The sequence below is a fragment of the Rhinichthys klamathensis genome, unplaced genomic scaffold, assembly GCF_029890125.1.
Source record: "Rhinichthys klamathensis goyatoka isolate OS25496 unplaced genomic scaffold, OSU_Roscu_1.1 h1tg000341l_1, whole genome shotgun sequence".
Lineage (NCBI taxonomy): Eukaryota > Metazoa > Chordata > Actinopteri > Cypriniformes > Leuciscidae > Rhinichthys > Rhinichthys klamathensis.
In genome coordinates, this window is record NW_026606855.1 from 910,536 (window position 1) to 925,257 (window position 14,722).

General features: G+C 38.6%; 1 protein-coding gene across 1 annotated transcript; it reads left to right on the forward strand.

The window, feature by feature from the left end:
• The first annotated feature begins 1,740 nt into the window (after positions 1-1,740).
• Positions 1,741-14,374, forward strand: slc25a22a (solute carrier family 25 member 22a). Its single transcript, XM_056272643.1, has 10 exons — positions 1,741-1,811; positions 4,968-5,093; positions 5,179-5,234; positions 8,441-8,531; positions 9,074-9,131; positions 11,131-11,191; positions 12,508-12,655; positions 12,734-12,888; positions 14,049-14,124; positions 14,214-14,374. The coding sequence occupies exons 1-10, from the start codon at positions 1,792-1,794 to the stop codon at positions 14,365-14,367; spliced, it is 945 nt and encodes a 314-aa protein (XP_056128618.1). The 5' UTR covers positions 1,741-1,791; the 3' UTR covers positions 14,368-14,374.
• Positions 14,375-14,722: the final 348 nt, after the last annotated feature.

Here is a 14,722-nt window from a genome sequence, read left to right on the forward strand (position 1 = left end):
CACAGACCAAAGGCATATAAACAAACCAAAAACGGGACATGATGTCACAAGATGCGACTAAAAAGGACAAAAAAGCTCAAGCATAGCTATTCTTTCTCATCATAGTCGCAATGTTTCCCTTCACAGTTCGGTACATCAGAACCTCGTCTCCTCACAGCAGATCTTCATTTGTGTGTGACGGAGGGATTCCTGACGCTGTTTTGACTCCTTTACACATTTTATAAGCTCTTCACGAGTTCTCAGCGGGTCAAAATGCCATCATATGTAGCAAAGCACAGACAATAAGCGCATTTATCCCAGAACACAGCATTGTTTTGGATGTTTGGATCAGATTGTGGACATATTCTCTATGCCTTTAGGTTCGGTGTTAAAAATCCCAATTTGAACGCTAAGCGGAACAGGACTAAATGTTTGTGTTTTTTTTGGTCCGGACAAAACGAACCAAGCGAACCGAATTACAAGTGTGACTGTGAACACACCCTTATACACACCCGTAGCCGGCTTACGTCACATCAGCGTTCCTACTGGCAGTGCGAATGCAACCAGGAAAATGGCCCTATGGGAAAATGTTGTTCTTGGGAGATGCCATGGTGGCTAGTTCATAACTGAGTTCCTATAAAAACCCTATTAAGAGACAGTCTCTTCTAAAACTCTAGAGACATATAAGTCTTATTCTCAGGAGGAAAATCTGAGAATCAGGAGAACTGAGAAGTCTCTATTTCTTTCTAGCAGAAGAGACTTTTAAAACATTTTTTTTTTATCATTGTTGCTGGTTCTTCATGTGTCTGAGACCTTGTGGGAGACATTAAATATCTGCGATTTAGTGTTCACTGATAGTAGGAACATTGTGCCAGTCAAAACAGACCTGATATTCTCTTGAATCATGAGGAAGATACTGAGAGGATGGAAAAATAACAGTCCTGCTGATAGGAACAGAAGGTTTCCAAACTGGTTTGTGTTGGTTAGTGCTGATCTAACATATAATAATGTTTATGGTAAATCTCACGAGTGCATCCACTCTCTGAGTGAAGAAAAAGAGGAACCCAGACAGAGAAAATGCAGAATTGAAGGTAGAGGAGTCCAGTCCAGTCAGCAGAAATCAGGAAACGCATCAGTGGAGAGCAGAAGGAAGAGAGGGAGGGGACGGAGTGAAAGAGACGAGCTGATTGGCTGAACAGAGGGGAGGAACGAGGGGGAAAGACTGTCTTCAAGTTGTTCAAATTCCACATATGTTTGGAGGAAACACACACAGATGTTCCTCTCAAACACTATCTGATTCATGACACACACACACACACATCGAGCTCCACATTTAGAACAACCTTAGTTGGCATAAGTGCTACTACAGAGCTCCTAAAGGGACATGGGGGAGAAAACATTTGATGGGAGGAAAAATTATTTGTTGATGCTTTTACGTTTTCGTAAATATTCATTTATATGTCATGAATCAGATAGTGTGAGCTATTTTAAACTTCCTGTGCGACCGAAAAAAGGTAATAAGAATAAAAAATAAGACATAGTTGTTCCTGAGATGAGAGGAACAGATGGAGAAGGAAAGGAAAGAGTCCAGTGTGAAGCATTCCTGGAGACAAAGAGAGAGAGAGATGACACCTGTATCATAACCACACTGACTCAATGATTCTCTCTATTCCCATGTCTTTCAGATATCTGGCACAGGAAGGCGAATGGACTGAGATCTCAAACGTTTCTGAGAAATCTGCAAAGACGTGCACACTGACGCCTTAAACACACACACACACACACACTGAAGAAGTACAGGGACCCAGATAAATGGCTGACAAACAGATCAGGTGAGTTTCAAAAAGTCAAGCATCACTGGAGTTAGACTTTTTGAACTGCACAACACCCTAGCAACCACATAACATCATAATGTGCATAGAACCATTCGGAACACATTAGCAACTGCATAGGAATGCCCTGGCAACCACCTGCAACACCTTAACAACTGCATAGTAATGCCCTGGCAACCACGCGCAACACCCTAACAATGGTATAGTAATGCCCTGGCAACCACCCGCAACACCTTAACAACTGCATAGTAATGCCCTGGCAACCAACCGCAACACCCTAACAATGGCATAGTAATGCCCTGGAAACCACCCGCAACACCTTAACAACTGCATAGTAATGCCCTGGCAACCACCCACAACACCCTAACAATGGCATAGTAATGCCCTGGCAACCAGCCACAACACCCTAACAATGGCATAGTAAATGCCTTGGCAACCACCCTCAACACCTTAACAACTGCACAGTAATGCCCTGGCAACCACCCGCAACACCCTAACAATGGCATAGTAATGCCCTGGCAACCACCCGCAACACCTTAACAACTGCATAGTAATGCCCTGGCAACCACCGGCAACCACCCGCAACACCCTAACAATGGCATAGTAATGCCCTGGCAACCACCCGCAACACCTTAACAACTGCATAGTAATGCCCTGGCAACCACCCGCAACACCTTAACAACTGCATAGTAATGCCCTGGCAACCACCCGCAACACCCTAACAATGACATAGTAATGCCCTGGCAACCACCCGCAACACCTTAACAACTGCATAGTAATGCCCTGGCAACCACCCGCAACACCCTAACAATGGCATAGTAATTAGGGCTGCCCCCGACTAAAGATATTCCTAGTCGACTAACACTCCTGCATTTTAGCGATTAGTCGAATAATCGTTCATTTATGATATTAATATAAAAACTTGCGTATATACAAGGAAAGGTATAGTCCAAGTTGAAGTTTAACACTTCCATATGACAGAAAATGCTAAAGCATGACATTAGCGCATTCAAAATGAAAATTAAGCGCTTAAAACAGAATAGTAAAGCGTTTAAAGTATACAGCGCTTACGACACGTTATAGGCTAATTATAACATAAAAACAGCAATCAGACTGCCTGTGCATTTTAATAATTTATTATCAAAAATACAAACTGTAACAGTTACATGTAAAAAAGAAACAGTTTTGAATAAAATAAACTAAAATTCGTTCTTTAAAATAAATTAAATAAACTTATTAGTAACTTAGGCCTAGTACAAAAGAAGGCAAAAAATACTGTAGCAAAAACGCTGTTTGGTATAAAAATACAGTGGAAAATTAAATTCATATAATTTTTATATTGTTCAAAAGGAAAATTAACAAAAACGAACAATTTAATAAATGCACATGGCACATCGCACAACGCCAAAACTTAGAATAAAAAAGGCAGCGGCAAACAAATCAACAGCCTAAGTATTTGATTAAATTGTTTAGAACAACTAGGCTATATTTAAGACAAAATGTGGAACAAATAGGCTAATTTAAAGAACACTAATACAAATAAAAAATATCAGAGCAAAGCCGCAAACTGCCATTAAGACGACGGATGAGTCTTGACCTGAAACAAATTGCAAACATCAGACTAATTTTTCTTACAGAATAAAAAAACAACTTCTGCATTATATAAAAACGAATAAATAAAAATAATATTTATTTATTTGTATAACCTACCCGGTTATAAAAATACCCGCTTTTTTTATAGCCTAACGGATAGGAAACCGAAACGCTACAAAAAGGAAATTAAGCATTCTTACCTAAGCTTTCAATTCGATTTTATTTTTTTCATATTATGTGAGAGGAACACCAGCTTGTCCACATTGTTGGGAAGAAGGGAGCTTCTCGACTTGTTCACAATGAAGCCGGGCTTTGAAAAGATGCGCTCTGATGGAGTGGATGTGAAAGGGATACAGTGGAGGCGTTTAGCTGCTTTAGCGAGCTTTGGATATCGATGTTCATTTTTATGCCACCATGCCAATGGTCCCGAATCAACCTTTGTTTTATCTGCCAAGTACATTTTTAGTTCATCCTTCTCTTCTGCATGCTCCTCCTCATCAATGGCCATCAGCATGGATATCAGCCAGACACCTCTCCCACAAGTGCGCTTTGGTATACCGCGAGGCACGAGATCTCGTTGATCTCTCGTTGCTTTGATGTCATGTCATACACTGACTGCGCAGCCCCTGATTGCGTAATTTTTTCACGTTATTTTTTTTTTTGCGACTAACCGACTAATGAAAATGTATTCGACCAAGCCCTCCTCATATCGACTAACATTTAGTCGACTATTTGGGGGCAGCCCTAATAGTAATGCCCTGGCAACCACCCGCAACACCTTAACAACTGCATAGTAATGCCCTGGCAACCACCCACAACACCCTAACAATGGCATAGTAATGCCCTGGCAACCACCCACAACACCCTAACAATGGCATAGTAAATGCCTTGGCAACCACCCGCAACACCTTAACAACTGCATAGTAATGCCCTGGCAACCACCCGCAACACCTTAACAACTGCATAGTAATGCCCTGACAACCATCCGCAACACCCTAACAATGGCATAGTAATGCCCTGGCAACCACCCGCAACACCCTAACAATGGCATAGTAATGCCCTGGCAACCACCCGCAACACCCTAACAATGGCATAGTAATGCCCTGGCAACCACCCGCAACACCTTAACAATTGCATAGTAATGCCCTGGCAACCACCCACAACACCCTAACAATGGCATAGTAATGCCCTGGCAACCACCCGCAACACCCTAACAATGGCATAGTAATGCCCTGGCAACCACCCGCAACACCCTAACAATGGCATAGTAATGCCCTGGCAACCACCCACAACACCCTAACAATGGCATAGTAATGCCCTGGCAACCACCCACAACACCCTAACAATGGCATAGTAATGCCCTGGCAACCACCCACAACACCCTAACAATGGCATAGTAATGCCCTGGCAACCACCCACAACACCCTAACAATGGCATAGTAATGCCCTGGCAACCACCCACAACACCCTAACAATGGCATAGTAATGCCCTGGCAACAACTTAAAATGAATGATTTTTTTTTGCCCTTGTCTCTTATTTGTCTCATCTCATCTTTGCTCCAGTTTGCCTGCAAAGCTAATTAACGGCGGTGTGGCAGGACTGATCGGCGTTACCTGCGTGTTTCCCATCGATCTGGCCAAGACTCGCCTTCAGAACCAGCAGAATGGATGCCGTCTCTATACCAGCTTGTGAGTGTTCAAACGGACGAATCGAATCATATAGAAGATTCAGTTCGTCAGGTTTCACATGTGAATGATATATTGTGCTCTGCAGGTCAGACTGCCTTATTAAGACCATCCGCTCGGAGGGATACTTCGGCATGTACAGAGGTAAGAGCAAGTTTACATGTTAGTGTTTCAACTAGTGCTGTCAAATCCATTAATCGCATATAACATAAAACTTTGTAAATATAATATATATATATATGCATGTGTGTGTATATATATATATATACAGGTCCTTCTAAAAAAATTAGCATATTGTGATAAAGTTAATTATTTGCCATAATGTAATGATAAAAATTAAACTTTCATTTATTTTAGATTCATTGCACACCAACCGAAATATTTCAGGTCTTTTATTGTTTTAATACTGATGATTTTGGCATACAGCTCATGAAAACCCAAAATTCCTATCTCAAAAAATTAGCATATCATGAAAAGGGTCTCTAAACAAGCTATTAACCTAATCATCTGAATCAACTAATTAACTCTAAACACCTGCAAAAGATTCCTGAGGCTTTTAAAAACTCCCAGCCTGTTTCATTACTCAAAACCGCAATCATGGGTAAGACTGCCGACCTGACTGCTGTCCAGAAGGCCATCATTGACACCCTCAAGCAAGAGGGTAAAACAGAAAGAAATTTCTGAACAAATAGGCTGTTCCCAGAGTGCTGTATCAAGGCACCTCAGTGGGAGGTCTGTGGGAAGGAAAAAGTGTGGCAAAAAACGCTGCACAACGAGAAGAGGTGACCGGACCCTGAGGAAGATTGTGGAGAAGGACCGATTCCAGACCTTGGGGGACCTGCGGAAGCAGTGGACTGAGTCTGGAGTAGAAACATCCAGAGCCACCGTGCACAGGCGTGTGCAGGAAATGGGCTACAGGTGCCGCATTCCCCAGGTCAAGCCACTTTTGAACCAGAAACAGTGGCAGAAGCGCCTGACCTGGGCTACAGAGAAGCAGCACTGGACTGTTGCTCAGTTTTGCATGTCATTTGGAAATCAAGGTGCCAGAGTCTGGAGGAAGACTGGGGAGAAGGAAATGCCAAAATGCCTGAAGTCCAGTGTCAAGTACCCACAGTCAGTGATGGTCTGGGGTGCCATGTCAGCTGCTGGTGTTGGTGCATTGTGTTTTATCAAGGGCAGGGTCAATGCAGCTAGCTATCAGGAGATTTTGGAGCACTTCATGCTTCCATCTGTTGGAAAGCTTTATGGAGACGAAGATTTCATTTTTCAGCATGACCTGGCACCTGCTCACAGTGCCAAAACCACTGGTAAATGGTTTACTGACCATGGTATTACTGTGCTCAATTGGCCTGCCAACTCTCCTGACCTGAACCCCATAGAGAATCTGTGGGATATTGTGAAGAGAAAGTTGAGAGACGCAAGACCCAACACTCTGGATGAGCTTAAGGCCGCTATCGAAGCATCCTGGGCCTCCATAACACCTCAGCAGTGCCACAGGCTGATTGCCTCCATGCCACGCCGCATTGAAGCAGTCATTTCTGCAAAAGGATTTCCGACCAAGGATTGAGTGCATAACTGAACATAATTATTTGAAGGTTGACTCTTTTTTTTGTATTAAAAACACTTCTTTTATTGGTCGGATGAAATATGCTAATTTTTTGAGACAGGAATTTTGGGTTTTCATGATCTGTATGCCAAAATCATCAGTATTAAAACAATTAAAGACCTGAAATATTTCAGTTGGTGTGCAATGAATCTAAAATATATGAAAGTTTAATTTTTATCATTACATTATGGAAAATAATTAACTTTATCACAATATGCTAATTTTTTTAAAGAAGGACCTGTATATATTGCCAAAAGTATTGGGACACCCCTCAGAAATCATTGATTTCATGTTTTCCAATCACTTCCATGGCCACAGTTGTATAAACTCAAGTACTAGGCATGCAGAGGCTTCTACAAACATCTGTGAAAGAGTGGGTCGCTCTCAGGAGCTCAGTGAACTCAAGCATGGTACCGTGATAGGTTGCCACCTGTGCAATAAGTCCATTTGTGAAATTTCCTCACTACTAAATATTCCACGATCAACTGTTAGTGGTATTATAACACAATGGAAGCAAATGGGAACAACAGCAACTCAGCCACGCAGTGGTAGCCCACGAAAAATCACAGAGCGGGGTCAGCGCATGCTGAGGCGCACAGTGCGCAGGAGTCGCCAACTTTCTGCTGAGTCAATATCTACAGACCTCCAAACGTCGTGTGGCCTTCAGATTAGTTCAGGAACAGTGTGCAGAGAGCTTCATGGGTTTCCATGGCCGAGCAGCTGCATCCAAGCCTTACATCACCAAGTGCAATGCAAAGCGTGGGATGTCACTGGACTCTAGAGCAGTGGAGAAGTGTTCTCTGGAGTGACGAATCACACTTCTCTGTCTGGCGATCTGATGGACGAGTCTGGGTTTGGCGGTTGCCAGGAGAACGGGACTAGCCTGACTGCATTGTGCCAAGTGTAAAGTTTGGTGGAGGGGGGATTATGGTGTGGGGTTGTTTTTCTGGGGTTGGGCTTGGCTCCAGTGAAAGGAACTCTAAATGCTTCAGCATACCAAGACATTTTGGACAATTTGATGCTCCCAACTTTGTGGGAACAGTTTGGGGATGAATCCTTCCTGTTCCTACATGACCATAAAATCCATAAAGGATGAGCGAGTTTGGTGTGGAGGAACTTGACCGGCCTGCACAGAGTCCTGACCTCAACCCGATTGAACACCTTTGGGATGAATTAGAGCGGAGACTGCGAGCCAGGCAATTCTCGTCCAACATCAGTGCCTGACCTCACAAATGCGCTTCTAGAAGAATGGACAAAAATTCCCATAAACACACTCCCAAACCTTGTGGAAAGCCCTCCCAGAAGAGTCAAAGCTGTTATAGCTGCAGGGGGTGGGCCAACTCCATATTAAACCCTACAGATTAAGAATGGGATGTCATTAAAGTTCATGTGCATGTAAAGGCAGACGTCCCAAAACTTTGGGCAAAATAGTGTTTATATATACAGTATATATATATATATATATATATATATATATATATATATATATATATATATACACATACACACACACACACATACACACACACACACATACAGTATATATACACATACACACGCACATATATATATATATATATATATTATATATATACATATACACATACACACACACACACACACACACACATTTACAATCTTTAATGTTAGAAGCGATTCATTGATTTGACAAGCACTACTTTCAACTAAAGGATTATTTTGAGAGTGAAGGTGAAACTGAATACGTGTGTTTTCTCTCTCCCAGGTGCTGCGGTGAACTTAACTCTTGTCACTCCAGAAAAAGCCATCAAGCTTGCAGCAAATGATTTCTTCAGATTTCACCTCTCTAAGGACGGGTGAGACATAAACAAACACACACACACATACAGCTAATGCACAAATCAATATAAATACGATGACTAGCATTTTGAGCTGACTGTGCCCATTCACACACTCTGACACATCATCATCCCCATTTCCCACATCATCAGCCCATTCACACACTCTTGACACATCACATTGGTTTCCTTCCCGAAAACACCATTCTGTCTTCTCTATCCTGTCAATATGGTATTTAAACAGCAACCAATGTACACATCAAAATACTGTGGTATTACCATCTAACAAGCCACAGTAGTCACATACCGACACCGTCAGACATCTCAATCAATTCAGCACACAGGATTACATTACCAGAGCGACATTAATATTAAATAGGGGTTGAAGCACACAGACAATACCCACAATGCCCTGTTCGGCTGCGTCTCCATGGTGACCGAAAACGGCACCGGTGAATTATTGACCACCGCCGTCGAGTCAAAGTGTGAATTATTAACGACCCTCAGTGTGTGTGTGTGTGTGTGCTGATAATGAGAGAATTCGTCTGTCGTTCCCACAGGCAGAAACTCACTCTCCTGCGAGAGATGCTGGCCGGCTGCGGGGCGGGAACATGTCAGGTCAGTGTGAACACACACACACACACACATCTCAGTAATCTACCTGATGCTTCAGCCTCCATTAATAGATGCTCCACTGTTATTTTATTCACGTCTGCACACAGATGATTCAGCAGCAGACAGATCACTGAGACAAAACACAGATGCATTAAGGGTACAAACACACTCCCTTTAAGCATTCCCATTATACACACGTGAGCTCACCTGCCCCTGCCAGCCTTTGTTGAGCACATCCACCTGAAGCAGGTGCTTATTCAGAACCAGGTCTGCTTATTATACTGAACGCTTGGTTAATGTGTGTATTCTTCCACGATACCATACTAAAACACCCCTTTTATACCAATAGCATATATATATATAATATATTTTATATTGCATAAAAAGACTGTATGGAAACCAAAAGACAAAAGGTGCATAATATTTATAGTATTATTTTATTTTAATATTTTAGTATTATTTATATGCTGTTAAGTATTTTTTAGTGCTGTCGAATCATTTAATGGTAATTATTCCCATCTAACATAAAAGCTTGTGTGTGTATATATATATATATATATATATATATATACACACACACATATATTTACAGCACTAGTATTTTTATACATTTAATTTTGTTTTATTTTTTATTTTAAATTTAGTTTAATTTAAAAAATCTATTTAGCTTTCATTTATTTTTATTTCAGTAGTATTCATTTTAGTACTTCAACTTTAATGTATTTATTTTATTTTTAAGTTTTTATATTTTTGATTTTAAATTATTCATCTAATATTTTTATTTCATTTTTTTCATATTTCTCTCTCCCTCTCTCTATATATCATTTAGAATGTTTTTTATCATATATATATATATATATATATATATATATATATAAAGCTACATAAAAATATATATAACATAAATTGTTGTTATATAACAAATTCATAAAAATACATATATTAAATACATTATATTAAAATACATATTAGTTAAAAAAAACTCAGCTCGGATGCAAATGTTACGAATGCAGAACGTATTTTAAAATCCAAAGTACTTTCATTTAGCATTAAATTGAGGTAACATCATGTAATGCTCCGAAGTTGTGTAGATATATATTGATTATTGATCATAAAATCAATACCAATCAGTTTATTTATGAATAAAATCATTTAATTTCAGGCGGACGGAGAACATAAAGTGGTAGGAGTAGCAATTACATGCACTTAACATTGCGTTGCGTTCCACTATTGACCTCTTTCTGGACTGACTTAACTGAGTAATACACAACACAGTGGTTCAGTCATGTGACACAGGTGACCGTCTTCCTGTCGTCAATGCGCAGGTTTATAACCATGTCGGATTAAATGATGGGATTACAGCAGACTCTGGATTAAGATTGACAGGTGATATACACACAAATAATCCCATCAACTAGTGCCGAGTCAGGTTTGTGGATGAACATTGCAAACAGACAGTATAACCCATTTACTGTCCTCCTGCAAACCCCTTCAGATGTGATTAAACGTGTGATTGTGTCTCCAGTGACAGCCAGGCTAGCACACATAAACCCGTCCCCCGTGGACGTCTGTTGTGCTGATGTCGCAACCTCTTTCAACTTCCAGTCAGTTATGCACAGGAAGAAAATATTTCTTCAGAAAATATAAAAACAAGTCACATTTCGGAAGTTAAATGGGTTACAGATACCATTTTACGAACCCATTTGAACCTCAGCATGTAGGAGGATATGCTAATTGTATGTGGTTGTTCATTTCTGAGATTATAGTAGGATAAAGTACAGGCTTCCAGACGGCAGTGGCTCCGATAGGCTTAATTATGGTAAGCTAAAGGAGAGACGTCAGTGTAAAATTACCAAAAGAGTGCCTTTTAAAAGCACTTTGACCACTGGCTTTAGGTGTCACACCTGTCTTGATTTGAATATGTGTGTGGCCCTTTAAAAGTGCTTGTCCTCGTTTTCATTGGCTGTGAGGTTTCCTCTAACCTTGTTCTGTTGTGTTGCAGGTCATCGTTACAACACCGATGGAGATGCTAAAGATTCAGCTGCAAGATGCTGGAAGAATCGGTAAGAATCTACTCTGTAAAAGAGGAAGGAATGAAGGTGAAGTGAGAAATGAAGACACAGGACAGAGAAGAGAGATGAAGCACCGCCACCTTGTGGCCACATTGTGGCACTTCTCCCTGTACATTAGGCCTACTAGTGTCAGATTTGACATCATTGTGTAATTTTATAGACAATAAGCAATACATGTGGTATTTATTTGTATTTCGCTTTTATAAAAGCATCTGCTAAATGAATAATTTAATTTCTTACAGAGCAGAGTTTTTAGTGTAGTACCGCTAAATGTGTCTGTTATAAAAAGTCATTGTCAGCAATAGTATATCATTATATTATTTATTTATTTTATTATTTATTTATATTTATTATAATATTTTTATTCAGTGTATTGAATATTATTTAGTTTTTTTTTTATTTCTGTTTTTTATATTTTTTTATATTATTTATAATTATTAAATGTTGAATATTTTTCAATATTATTTTTTTCATTTTTAAAATACTGAATACCAAGTCATTGTCTGCAGTACTTAATATTTTTTAAATACTGGATATTTTATTCAGTATATTCATATTAAATTTATCATTTTCAGTATTGTTTTTTTTTCTATTTCTAAAAATATTGAATAAAAATAAATATTAAAACAAATATACACATTTTCTATATTAAATTTTCTATTTTTTAAATGCTGGATGTTATCATTGTCATCAGTGACATCATTTATATTTTCATATTTATATATCATATTTATATTTTATAATATAATATTTTAAAATGGTGAATATTATTTATTTTGTATATTAAAATTATATCTAATTTTTTCAGTGTTGATTTCTATTTTTAAAATACTGAATATTAAGTCATTGTCATTCGTAATAAATCTTATTTAAAATAGTGCATATTATTTATTATATTAAAAATTATATAGATTTTTTTCAATATTTATTTTTTCCTTTTGAAAATACTAAATACTGAATATTTTATCAATATAAGTTATTTCTATTTTTTAATATACTGAATATTAAGTCATTGTCAGTGGTACTGAATGTATACACAAAAAAGTTTCCAACAATTGTTTTGAGATGAGCTTAAAAGTTGTTATTCTACATAAGGAACATTTCGACAACGCCTTCAAACTACTTTTTGGTAACTAGCAAAGTCTGTTCACAAGTTAAGATCAGAAGAAGTTAGCCTCAACGGTGTCATCCATTAGGCTTCCTTCCTATCAATATAGTTTTGCATATGTTTTATATAAATAAAGTGGATTATGTGTGTGTGTGTGTGTGTGTGTGTGTGTGGTTGATACTGTGCTGTGTGTGTGCAGCGGCCCAGAGGAAGCTCATGCCTCAGGCTGTGACCCCCGGGGGCCCCGTAGAGCTGAAGTCCCCCACTGCTATGCAACTCACCAGAGAACTGCTGAAGGAAAAGGGCATCGCGGGTCTCTACAAGGGCCTGGGAGCCACGCTGCTCAGGTGGGGGAAACACATGCAAATATCACACTGACAGAATGCAGCGCGAATATTTCAGGGTTGTGTTTCCCTCTCCTTCAGGGATGTCCCGTTTTCTGTCATATATTTCCCTCTGTTCGCTAATTTGAATAACCTGGGTAAGAAAGGAGGCGAGGGTCCCGCACCGTTCTACGTGTCGTTCCTCTCGGGCTGCGCTGCGGGGAGCACGGCTGCGGTCGCTGTCAACCCTGTGGACGGTACGGTTTTTATTACAGAATATTAAATATTTTTCTATATTTTAAACACTGAATATTAATATTTATTATATCTTTTTTAATGTTTGTTTATTTATTTATTTTTAAATCTGAATATGAAATATTTGTATATTAGTTTTATATTAGTTGTCTCTTTTTATTATTGCATATTAAATATCGAATATTTAAATATTTTTTTTGTTTCTGTTTTTTAAAATACTGAATATTAATAATTAAGTATATTAAATATTGTATTGTTTTCAATATTTGTTTTGTCTATTTTTTTATATTCTATATTCTATATGTTTAAATTCTGAATATTAAATACTTTTATATTCATTTTGTCTATTTTTATTACTGAATATAAAATAATGAAAAAATGTCTATTTTTTAAATACTTCATTTTTAATATGGAATATTTCTTCAATATTTGTTTTTAAATACTGAATATAAAATAATTTTCAGAGTTTTTTTGTCAAAAAAATACTGAGTATTAAATATTGAATATGTTCTAATACCCCCCCCCCCCATGTTTTAACTACGGAATATTCAATATTATTAAATACAAAAAAAAAAAAATCTATTTAAAAAAATACTAAATATTAGTTTTTTAAAATGAGTTTGTCCCATCATACACACGTGTGATACACATTTATTTTTTTAAATACTGAATATTATCATTGTCATCAGTGCTGAATCATATTTATATTTTATCATATCATATTTTAAAATAGTGAATATTATTTTGTATATTAAATTATGTCGAATCAGTGTTGATTTTTTATTATTTAACTATTTAACTTTATTATTTATACTGACTATTACGTATTTTAATTAATATTATTATTTATATTTTTTAAATATTGAATATTTGGTCATTGTCATCACCAGTAATGAATCTTAAAGTAGTGAATATTATCTTTAGCATATTAAAAATGATATCGATTTTTTCCCACTGTTTATTTTCTTAAATACTGAATATGCTAATGTCAAACAATTTCAAGTCAATTCTCCCTTGAACCGAGTAGCAGATCTTACCTCGAGATCTCAAGTTGGATCTCTGTCATGGAGAGTCAGGAGTTAAGCAGCTTTACAAACAGAGCCTGAGTGTGTGTTAGCAGAAACTGTTGTGCAACATCTGTGTTTCGGCTTCTGTGTTTCAGTGATAAAGACGAGACTACAGTCGCTAACACGAGGAAGTCAAGAGGACACTTACAGCGGGGTGACGGACTGCATCAGGTGACGGCGTCAGCTGACCACATCATTCATTACAGCAATTTGGGTCCAATTATGGGTGAAATGATTCCCTTTTTCCCATGTGACCACAGGAAGATATTACGCAACGAAGGCCCGACTGCTTTCCTGAAGGGTGCGTACTGTCGAGCTCTGGTCATCGCGCCGCTCTTCGGCATCGCTCAGGTCGTCTACTTCCTCGGCGTGGGCGAATACATCTTGAGCTGTCTGCCCAAACAGAACAACTAACCCATCATTCCCGACCCATAATGCCCCGCACCCGTCTGTTTCTCACAGCTCGTCATCATCCAAGGATCAAAGCGTAACGCCAACCAGTCTGACTGATTTTAATAGTTTGTTGTCGTGCCGTTCTTGTTCACAGCGCCGTGTGTTTTTATCTGAATGTGGTGGTTTTAATACTGAGCATAAAGTGAGGTTGTGTTTGCCAAGCTGCCTGTTTTTGTCTCGTCCGGTCTCACGCTGAGACCATATCCTTTTATGAGCGTTTAATCTGGGGAGTCGTCGCCGCTTATCTCGAGATCAATCGTGACACTTTGAATCGTAGAGCTCTTGTTAATGATGTCGTAAAATATCAGCTCTTTTT